The sequence below is a fragment of the Tigriopus californicus genome, chromosome 8 (genome assembly GCF_007210705.1).
Source record: "Tigriopus californicus strain San Diego chromosome 8, Tcal_SD_v2.1, whole genome shotgun sequence".
Taxonomy (NCBI): Eukaryota; Metazoa; Arthropoda; class Copepoda; order Harpacticoida; family Harpacticidae; genus Tigriopus; species Tigriopus californicus.
In genome coordinates, this window is record NC_081447.1 from 13,516,066 (window position 1) to 13,528,159 (window position 12,094).

The 12,094-nt window shown below is 41.7% G+C and overlaps 1 protein-coding gene across 1 annotated transcript; it reads left to right on the forward strand.

The window, feature by feature from the left end:
* Positions 1-7,586: 7,586 nt before the first annotated feature.
* LOC131885005 (uncharacterized) lies at positions 7,587-12,094 on the forward strand (the record flags this gene model as incomplete). The annotated part of the gene is given in 4 exon segments (XM_059232925.1): positions 7,587-7,888; positions 8,328-8,552; positions 8,632-10,588; positions 10,696-12,094. Coding segments are annotated over 4 exon segments (3,298 nt in total), but the record flags the coding sequence as incomplete, so codon positions are not given.

Consider the following 12,094-nt stretch of genomic DNA (forward strand, 5'->3'; position numbering starts at 1 on the left):
GGTTTAAACCCTGGTGTCAAAAGGTAATTTTTTAAGTGCAGTTGACATGACGTAGTAGCTAGCGCACTTTCCTAGCATGAAAGAGGTCCTTGGTTCCATTCTCCTCCCTGACCTTTCTCCAAAAGGAGATCGGAGCTTGAAAGAAAAGCATCTAGGGAGAAGATTCTTGGCTCGTTCCCACTGGCTCTTAGACTGCTGGTTACACTAGCTCCTTTTGCTGATCTGCCTTTACAAAATGAAGGAAATTAGTTTCAAAAATATTAATTTCTAAATACCTAGGTTATAGACTTCAAAAGTGAGTTTGTTGTCAAAGGAGTTAGTAATATTATAAAGCCGTATTTGTTCAATGGAACAAAAAGTCTTGAGGCAAAAGTATACTGATTTTGTACTTATCTAAAAAATTCGGTGAAGTTGTTTCAAAAAATAATTTACCTAAAACTTGATTCGTTTTGAAGAAAAACTTAGAAAATATGTAAATCTAGATGGACAAAAATACGCCCCTGGTGTGATTTCTTTTCCGTTTAGGTAAACCCGTTTCCGTTACCTATACCATTACTCTAGCCTTGTCCATGCTTTAGCATAAAAGTAACTCGTTACTAGTAGAGGCACTCAAGCCATAGACCACTGAAAGTTATGGACGTACCTCGACCAAGACTAGTCATAACAAAAAGCCAATTCAGCCGCCATTTTGTTCGATTTGCTAGTCAAGATATCAGGGCTGCCAAGCATATGTTGAAAATGCGTTTTCTTGAGCTTCAAGAAAGCTATGGACGGGACGAAAATGAAACATGACAAGAATAATAGTGCAGCCCTGATGACTAGTCTTGGTCATCGAGATACGTCCTTAATTTTCAGTGGTTTATGCTCAAGCCCAGGCCATAATCATTCAAATCTAAAGTGCTCGAGTCCAAAATCAAAACCTATCGTGCTGCCCAGTGGATGTGTAAGTCCTGTTCATCAGACTAGAGCTATAGGTCAGACAAATCATTGGCTACATACGCAACATCATGAAGTGAGAGGAATTGAGTTGATGCCAGTGAGTAAGCCAAAGAACCGAATTTCTTGACTGGGTAAAGGCAGTGTCCATTTCTCATTGCCATCACTAGAGACGGCCAAAACATACATTTTATCAAGGTGGCTAGCAGGTCAGGTCGAATCCAACGGCTTTTTTCTCTGATGCGAACTCTTATAGAAAAATGAAACACCCTGTTAGGCCTTTTGAGGTTGATGGGGAAGCCATTAGCAATGTAGAGACTATGGCTAACATGCTTGGAGATCAGTTCTCTAGTGTGTTTTCAACCCCACTGAGTTCAGAAGCAACAGCTCATTGCTCTGAAGATGAGTCTGTTGAGATTAACAAGGTCAGTCAAGATAAGTGTTTAGATAATCTTGTAGTCACAGGTCAAGATGCTTTAGAGGCCATCAAGAACTTGAGGCTTTCAAGTTCTCCTGGTCCTGATGGTGACATCTCAATTTCTGATGAGATGCTCACTGGTTCTTGCTCCTGTTTTCTTGTACTATGGCTCTCTGGATGTTAGTATTGCCCACTGGATGGAAGTAACACTCACCGGACAGAAGTATTGCCCACTGGATGGAAGTATGGCTCTCTGGATTCATTCAGATACCCTTTCATTGATCAGCTAAATCTCAAGGTCGAAAAGGTAGTTGTGAAGTTTGCTAGGCATATTTTGCACCTTCCTGCCTCTTGATCTTGGATTTCTTTTTATTTTACAGTGCATATTTTGGATTTAAGATGCATATTGAAGAGCATATTTTGGGTCAAAAGGCATATTTGAGTGCATATTGTGACTTTTTTTGAGCATATTTAATGGCACAAAACGTTGTTTTTTATGCATATTTTGGCCGCGCCGTCTCTAGTCATCACAATAGCCCCATTACTCTGCACGAAATATGGTTTAGGTTCTGCACTTCAGAGGGCGCTTTGTGAGTCAGCCTCTAGCAAATGTGAAGGCCGATTAGACAGATTCATCTTTATTGAATTGTAATGCGTTTGCGATGTTTTTGGCTAATTCTTTCAAAATCTTATGCATAATTAGTGACCTGGGTCACATAATGTCCGGAAGTGGAATTGGTTTCATGGCACGTCACGATTAGTTAATTTTGCAATCTACCGTGCGTCTTCCCGTTTTGTTTGGGCTGTCTGATGTTGCTGTATTTCAATCCTAAACATGTATAGTGACAATCCATAGTACTCATTGGGACTCATTAGAATATTTGTGCCTTTAAACAACCTTCATCATACAAAAGGAGAGGTGGACTTCATCGTTTTATCCCGCCTGGATTTTTAACGGCTTGAAGGTGCTGGCTAAACGCACATTAGGCTTCTACTGTCACTACAATTGACACCAAAGCCTGGGTTGTGACGAAGCTCATGAATATTTTTGTTCTTGGTAGAACATCTTTGGACTAGTTCGACCTTTTGCAAATCTGCTTAAGTACTTGGTGCCCAAATGGGCGAAGCCAGTGCACTAGACGAGGCATATTCAAGATGTGGCTTGTCAATCGACTTGAACAGAGCTAGCATTTTGATACTATCTTAAACGTGAGATATATAAGACCACATGCTTGAAAGCTTCATCATTTTTCAACTGGATATGTTCATCTAACTTTCCATTAATTTGGAGGACCACAACTACCTATATCCCTCCTGGGCGAAACCTGCAGGCCCATATCTTTACCTCCATTGTCAAAATCCTCGTCTACGACTGGTATATCTAAAGTCTCCAAATTAACCAACATAGGATATTCAGCCAACTACCTCTCAATAACCAAGGTTGCGTGTCAATAAACTTCCGTAGAGCTGTGTCAGAATCAGCTGCATATCCGTATCTCTCACGAACCCATCAACCATTGTGTACGTGTTTTATTTCTCTCCACAGAAATCCTTACTTCTAGATATCATCGTTCAGATATTTAGTTTTATACAGTCCATTTTACATCCATTAAGTACGATCGGAGTGTTCAAAGGCGTTGACCCAAATTACAGGTCATTGAGAGGAATTTCATTCTGTGCAATGTTGTATTACTCTCAGCGGCCCAAGAGTAGATTCGATGTGGGTTCTTTGTAAGGGTACTGGAATTTTGACAATTCCTAACACCTAATAGTTTGTATCAAAGAATGAAAAGATTTGTCCCGATGTAACAAAAAGTCCTACCTTAGGATTTCATGGTCAAGTAATTGCCTTAACAATTACGCAGGCCCTATTTTATAATGGCTCTAAGAATACATACATACATGGTTTGTCACAAGTAAAATGACGCTAATAAAAGTTTGTACCGGCAAAGATAACGCCTTAAAACTGACTTTAAAGCCCTCTAAATATTCAATTAGAGGAAAGTTTCTATTTTTCAATTGTTGTTAAGCTTTGAATTAATTTTAAATCATTAATTGCAATATTTTTTTTATACTGTTGGCTTCTTTATTGATGGCATATTCTTTTTTTCAATGACCAAAGTGGGCTAACATCCAGCAGTATAAACAGATAATTTAGTTGCACTTGGTTTTATTCAACCTTATACCGGTATTCATATAACGTCAGATCTATCAACGTCTTGTAGGGTTGATCAGGAGTTTTAGTCATAAAGGAAGCTATTGGACCATCAACACCTACATACTCCCTACGAATTTTTGAGGGGATATTTCGTCTAGGACCTCCACCAGACTAATGGAATCCTGACCATTCTGGAATATCAGTTGACTATGTCAATTTTAAACAAAGTAAACAAGTTTAGATGGACTCATACATCATATATCCTGTTGCTAAAAAAATATTTTTGTCCCAAGTTAGGGAATCGTTTATTTGGAGGTCAAGGAAGCAAATACTGATATTATGTACTCTGCTCTGGGCATCTTAGACCATTGTGTGATAGTTACCCAGCTATTTCTAATTTTAACTTTTTATTTTGCCAGGTTCATTTGTCATGAAGGTCCTATCAAAATAAGGAAAAGGTGTCTCTCAAATCAAAATGTAAAATTTTTGGAGAGTTTCTGCCTATCTGGGATTACCCTTTCCTCCAGTGGTTTCTTGTACAGTTAAAGGCTTGAATACCGACCTTTCGTCTAAGGTGCTAAAGAATTCATGAAAGGAGCAGTTGTTTGTTTTCTACATTTTTGATGAACTTAACTCATATTCAAAGCACAGTGGGAACTGAAGCCAATTTAAAAAACCAATGGATTTTTACTAATTTTAAGTGAACAAAAGGGCTAGTCCTAAGATATTTGCTATATTTCAAAGGGTCATGTCACTATTATATAAATGAATTCGTTTGATGAACCAATCTATCAAATCACCATTCATTGGGTCTTGAACATGATTTAGGTATCAGAGCTTCTTTTCAATTTAGCTTATGTGCGAAAACTATAATTGGGCAATAACCATTCAAATACCTACATAAATCAAATTAAAGTGTGCTATATAGCAGTTGTTGAGCGCATTTTGTTAACCTTATTTTGGTAACGACAATGATATGTACTTCCTTTCGGAAATCTAAAGTGAGAGCAAGGATTAAGAAAATGACATTTTAAGGACACTTGTTAGTCTGTAACAACTTCATGATATAGGTTGTAATGGCTTCCTCCATTACTAGCATCATCAGTGAGCTATGTTTTGTAATAAAATGTTACCTTCAAAGTACTTTTGCTTATTTTTGAGTTTGAAAGTTTCATATTTCTTGGACACTTTCAGACGCAGGTATTTTTGGACATCAAGACATGCCTATTTTTATTGAGACCCTATTTTGGTACTTTTAGACACCCCATTTTTTGCACACTTTTGGATTCGGGTGGACAAGAGTTTCCACAAACGAAATGCCCACCTTGTCCAGCCTGGCCATTCTAGCGACAATAATGACCGACAGCTCTAAAAAGAAGACGAGGCTAAAAAAATTCCAAAGGAAAGCGTTTATTATCCGGATTTGAAACGATTCTTTGCCTTCTTCATACTCCCTCTGAGGCTGCTCGGCTCCACTTAATCAAAACTTTGATTGCTGTGCGGACTTACCCCTAACTCTTTATACTCTAACGATCGCTGTCGGAATATCCCAATATAATGGTACCTACCCGTTTAAATACAAACCGAATCTAAATCAATACGAAATGAATGACACGTACACTTAGTTGGTTTGAGGTAGTCTCTGGGACTGAGCAAAAGCTCGCGAGTGAATTTATTTATATATGTAAGAGAATCCCTAGCTGAAAACCGGAAGATCGGTGCCAAAGCCCGACTTTGGCCCCCCAGGCTGACCAGGCCGTCCACGGTCGCTTTAGGCGTAAGGATCAACTCGCTTGGTTGACTACTGATGACTCCTAGGCTCATACATCACGATTACGACAATTGCGTCAAGTGTTTAATTTCCAGACTGCGTGAGTATTTGCCATGCCGTTTGTCAGCCAAAGCATTCGGCTTTCGTTTAAAGCTCTTACTTCTCAATTAATGAAATGTTCACTGAAACGATTGAACTTCAAAGTATTGCAATTTGATATGAAGTAACCTTTCTTCCCAAATCTCTAAAACTCCCTCATCTATTGATTTTGAATGTCTGACATACCTGACGTTCGTAGTTAAGGAGCCCTCATATTCCTCAATCAATAACTTATCATTGTACGCCGTACTACTAGACTCACCTGAGGGAACGAACTTCCCGGCCCAAGGAACCGCCCAGACACCGATTAAGGTTGAGACTGATCTGTGAATAAGTCAATCAACCATTGAGGTCAAAGCCACAAATCCACACGGAAGAGAGGTTCACCTAACACATCGAAGAACACTCGATTTACGTGCTTTACCAAAGACTCCAGAAAGTTAAACACATGGAAAATATTAGTCAATACAGACTCTTTATTGCCACTAGCCAGATTCATGTGCTCCCTGACTTTTTCTAGCACACTTGTTAAGGGATAATAATGGCACTGTCTCTTCGTTCATTTCTCTTTGCTGTTTGTTCTTAATACGCATGACAAATAAAGAACCTCGGATTATTTGGACTCGGAAATTGATTTTCCCAGGGTTACATCTGCCATAACAAGTGTGATATCTTCTTTTTTGCGAGGAACGTTCATGAACACTTTGATTGTTATTATTATGGGGTTGTCTTCTGGGGTGAGGCGAGGGGCAATCTCGTTGTCATTGGGTTCCTTTCTTTGCCATGTCAACAAACTAAAAGCGGTAAGTCCATTGGCAAGCACGTGTAAACTTGTGATAGTTGTCAAGTGATTGATGATTAATGAAAACGCCTTGAAAATGTCCCACACAGAGTTGCTATATTACGAGAACTAAAGCTACAATGTGCATGGCTTGCACTGATGAGTGGAGAAAGCAGTCGTATACCATAACGATGCCTATGGTTCTTTAAGTGGAGAAAGTCATGACCTTAGGTTTTGTCGTGGTCTGTTGTGTCGTGATGTTTCACCAATTTATTTTCATCTTTTACATACTACTGGAGAGTTTGATGGCGACGTCCTAAAGGTCATTGAGTGCAATTTTATTCCGTTCAAAGCCAAATTACGTTTGTCGACCGTAATGAAGATTCGATCTAAATCCTCTACAAGGATGGAAAAGGTTTTCTTCCGGTACTGGGTTCTGAACCCACGACACCTCGAGATAATTCTTGCCTTATTCTCCGCTTCTCCTTAGATGGCTGTCCTTCACGAGCTCCTTTGCATGTATTTGTGTACCTAAGATTTTACCGATTTTGTAACCGATATAAAGAATGTCATTCAATGTAAAAAATGTCATGTCTGAGTGATCAAAAACAAACTATAACTAGAAATGGTCACAGTTTTACAATAGTAAAACACTTGGTCTAACAACGAATTGTTATTAGCCGATCTATGAAGCCCCTGACCATAGGGTTGGTCAGGGATAGTGAATTGAAAAGTGCATTGGCCATTTTACAACCATTTGGATATTTTATACCCATTATCTAACCGTTTTGATGGCATTTGACAACGTGATGAAAGTAGCAGTAGCGAAAGATTATGTACTGATCTGAGTTTCAAATTTTAACAAACTTCACTTTTTTGACCTAATGAAGTAAAACTAATCGTACTAATCGTTGTCTGCCCCAAACGCACTCTCACTCTCCAAGTGCAAAAAAATAGTTAGAAAGAACCAAATAAAACATTGAAGCTGTACAATACTGACATTACTTGCAACAATAATTTGGCTTTGTGGCCCGCCCTAAACTCTGCCGTCAAATTGGAACTGTAATATCTTTGGTCTTGGCTACCTCTTCTGGCGTGTAACAAGCCCAGACAAGCATCATTTAAGAGCAATTTTGCCCCTGTAATGTCCAGGTTTCTTTCTAAGGTTTTCGTCGTAGTGTCATTGAACTTTTTAGCTCCATCCAGTTAAGCGTTTTGACTGATCGGCCTTTTGGTCACCCTAAGGTAAATCTAGGTTGCGAGGATGGAAGTTCAGATTCTCGTCAACAACTGGACAACTGGACGGGCCGTTCACGACCTCTAACCCCGCGGGCCCGTGAACCCCGCAATCCCGGATCATCTGCCATTTGGCCTCTAGATCGCCTTGTAACCCACACGGGTAGAAAGACTCGGTCGCTCGGATGGCCACGGACGGCCGCAGCTACAGCGGTGGGGCACGGAAGCGCCTCAAGGTCTTGGACCTGACGGCGGACCGACCCGGTGACGTGAGCCTCAAACCTGGCGGGTTGAGCGGTTTGGCCCGTGAACGCCTGGATTGGCAAGCCCAACAGGACCAACGGAGCGGAATTCTGCGCGAGATTGACCTGACTAACTTCATGAACCACGCTTCACTTCACTTGGTCCTCCAATCTCGGATCAATCTCATCAGTGGGCGGAACGGGGCGGGGAAAAGCTCCGTCTTGCAAGCCATCGTTTTGGGATTAGGTAAAAAGCGAGTGCGCCTGGGATTTGGGTCCAGACTTGGGCTTGGGTGCGAACCTTTCATAGGAATTGAGAAATGTCCACAACACTCCAAGAAGTGTGCGCTTAAGCGGGAGATTTTCTTCAACGTATCATCTAAGTTTCTAAGAGAGTGTATTAATACGTCACATAGTTCAGTCTAAATGGGCGAATTTCTAATTCCCAAGAGGTTCATTGTTGGGCCAAATTGACGAAGATCAGAAGATTATTATAACTTAGAATAGAGGTAGATTTGTGTTCGAAACTATGCATACTTTTATGTAGATTTCCAGTGAATGAGAAGATACGATAGTTTAAATTGAATGAACAGTTTGCCTCTGATGGAGCAATTGAGCCGAGCAAATCCACATCAACCCTTTGATCATCTGGAAGTGAAGATTTCATCCTTGTTTTTGTTAAATAGGTGCTCAGGCCAAGGACACAAAGCGTTCGTCACATTTAGCTTCGTTCATTCGCAATGATTGCACCAAGGCCGAAATCCGAATCCGCATGTGGAATGGCGGGCTTAACGCTTATCGACCTGAAGTCTACGGTCAAACCATTCTTTTCGAGCGGGTCATTTATCGCCAGTCCAGTGGTTCTACTCATATTCTCAAAGACCATCGTGGTCAGGTCGTTCACACGGGCAGTAAGTATGTCATACAATTCAAGACACCCATATGACCCATTTGGTTTCACCGCAAACTTCTTTCATCTGTGATCCGTAGAAGTGGCGGATGAAGAAAAGCGCCGAATCTGTGAGCATTTCTCGATTCAATTGAACAATCCCATCGCTATTTTACAACAAGAAGAGGCCAAGGTGTTCTTCCACAACGCCGACAACAAGATGCTCTATGACTTCTTTGTCCGTGCCACCCTCCTTAAGGCCTTGCAAGATATGTATCAGAACGCCAATAGCGAATTATTAGCGTGTGATACCACCCTGACCGAGAAACGCCAAGACCTCAGCAAAGTCGGGGCGGAAAAAAACGACCTGGCGGAAAAGTGCCAGCGCATGAAGAAAGTCGACTGTGAGATCAAGCAAATGGAAGCTCAACTCCGGGAAGAATGTCTTTGGGGCTATGCTCAAAGTAAAGCGCAAGAAGCCGCTGATATCCGGGAGAAGACTCAAAAACTGGAAGAGAAGCTCAAGCGAGAAAATGCATCCCTGAATGAACTGCTCAAGTCCAAGGACCGACTGGAAGATGAAAAGAAGATCCTCGAAGAAAGCCACAAGATGAGCGAGGCCGAGATCCGAGCCATCACCATGGAATATCAAATGGCTCGAGAGGATAACGAGAATGCTCAAAGCAAATTGGAAGTGGCCCTGGTCGATCTGCAAACGAAAGAAAGTGCTCTAGCCGCATTAAGAGACCAGGAAAAGACTCTGTCCAATGATATCCGATCGAAGAGAACCATGCATGAGAAACGCAATGAGCAAAGGGACCGAGAAAAGAAAGAGGCGGATCAAGCCTTGAATCGAATCGAAGGCGAGATCAAAAGGAAAAATCGACTCATTCAGGAGCGAGGACGCACCAGAGACGACCTAGGCAAAGAGATTGAAGATTTGAGTGTCGAGATGAACCCGAAAAATGCCGAGATCGATCAGATCTTGCAACAGAAGCAAATACTCATGGAGGAATTGAACAAAAGGAAGCGCACCAATGCGAACGTGTCGAATCTGAAACGCTTTGGATTCGAGTTCGAAGATCTGATCCAGGACATCAACCGGTGTAAGGACTTTAAAGAGAAGCCGATTGGGCCTATTGGCCGGCATATCAAGTTAGTGGGAAAGGCTGCCAAGGATAAGAACCTGGCCGACTTATTGGAAACGGAGTTGGGTAAGGGGTTTCTCCGAGGGTTTCTCGTGGCCTCGTGGGAAGATAGCAAGGCCTTGTCAGCACTTTTTGAGCGGCATTTCCATCGAAGACGGCCGCCATCAATTATCATCTGGAAGTTTCGCGGCCAGAAAGATAATATCGAGCATGGGAAGGTTCAAACTAATCCTGAGATGCCGGGCATGCTCGATTATCTCGAATTCGACCATCCTGATGTGTTTAACTATGTCGTAGACTACAAACGCGTTGAATCCACCATCGTGGTCGATCAAGTCCAGGCCCAAAAACTCTTCTCCCAAGTCAAAAATGTTCCCAAGAATGCGGAGAGCGCCATTTCGCCGGATTTTTACCGTTTTATTCCAGCTACCAAAGGAAATTATGCGTCCTATTTCATGGAGAGACCTCGTCGGGGTGCCATAAACTGCCTCACCGCAGATACTCAATCCGATCTGGCCAATCTTAGTACTGAACTCAAAGAATGTGATGTAATTGTGAAGGAACTGAAGTCTGCTTTGATCGCCCTTTCGTTAAAGAAAAAGTCATTAGAAGCCAGGCGAGATGATAATATTGAGACCATCCACCAATTGAACAAAGAGTTGGGCAATCTCAAGCAAGATATGACAAAAATCAATCTGAATCGAGCCAATTTGGAACAAGGTGATAACTTGCCCGAAATGGAGGAAAGGCTGACAAATCTTCGCCAAGAGATCAAAAAGACTGAGGCAAGCGTCAAAGAGCTGAAGCAACGAAAAACCAAATCTACTCTCATCGAAAAGAAGACCAAAGGTCTGCTCGACAAACAAACCGAAAGAATGAACGAAGCCTCGAAATGCAACCTGGAGTCCAAGTAAGTTCAACATACTTCCATTTTACATTCACAAGTTCTCCGATTTTCCAATGGATCGTGAATGCAAATCTCACAGCCCGACCTTGACAAGTTATATCAAATTTCAGATTATCCGACATCAACGATGAAATTGGTCGCCAAGACGCCGTGATTCGAAAGATTCAAACTGCGATGAACTCCATTCGAGCCGAGCTCAAGCCTTTGAATAGCAGCCTTTTAGAAGCAGAGGCGAGATATGAGACGGCCAAGACCCAAGCTCGCAATCAGAGTAAAAAGGATGTGTCCGAACCGGTAGACAAAGCCAAACTCATGGCCCGTCAGAAGGAGTTGGCTGCCACGAGGAAAGAATTAGAATCTCAACTCCAAATGACCCCGGTGGAGCTAGCCTCAAAGCTGGAAAAGATCCGCAACACTTTCAACACTTTGGCCAAGCAGCTCAAGGAAGTAGAAATGAGCTACAAAAAGATCAAAGCCATGCAAGAAAATCGGAAGAACGTGTATCGATCCATTCGACTCAGTCTGATCCGCTCTGTGCAAACACTTTTCATCATTCATATGAAGCAGCATAATCTGATCGGGGACCTGGAGTTGGACAACACCAACAAGACTCTGAACATTAAGGTTTCGCATTTGAAAGGAAGTGAGGCGGGCGAGGCCTTGCCTCTGTCCAGCTTGTCTGGAGGTGAGCGGTCCAAGACCCTGGTGTGTCTCATGATAGCGAGTTGGGAGTACATGGCTCCGCCTTTTCGGTGTCTGGACGAATGGGATGTCTACCTGGATGAACGTTCCCGGTCTTCCATTGAAGAAGTACTGTTCGAGTATGCTCAGAGTCAGGATTATCAGTATATTCTTATCAGTCCACAGGGGTCTACTTTGAAAGGAGCCAACATCATTGAGATCGGGAAATCCCATGGTCAATGACCCAACCAATTTGTTCCAACTCTTTAGACTGTGATTGTTGACCAGAAGAAAATAAACACATAAGCAATTGGATTCATCAATTGCGAGTTTTGAAGCCACAAATACAAGTTAGTTTTAAATGGGCTCCTTTTGAGTGAAGTGCTTAGTGAATGTCTAAGAATTCAAAGAAACGCTGGTTTCCGCTTGGGATAAATCAAGGACGCTGAGTCCCTGGATAAATATGCAAAAAGAGGTTTTTTTTTCCTCTTGCTGCCCGTGTTTTTCTCCATGATATTACTGTTGATAACCTATCCAAGAACTTACGAAGGTGCTACTTCTCCACTAAAAATGATTAGAAATCGGATCATAACTGGAAAACAGTCAATCTCAAATACTTACATCAGCTTATTTAAACATTGAAGTCCAAATAGTAGACTCTTGCTAGGACTTTTATTCTACAACCAATGTGGCTTACGGCATACTGTACATGAACGTATGTGAAACAAAAATGCAGGAAACATAAATGATTTCGAAACTATCCTACCCTAGTGTATTTCCCAAAAAACTAACGTTTGAAAGGTAAATACAATGTCATCTTATGACCAA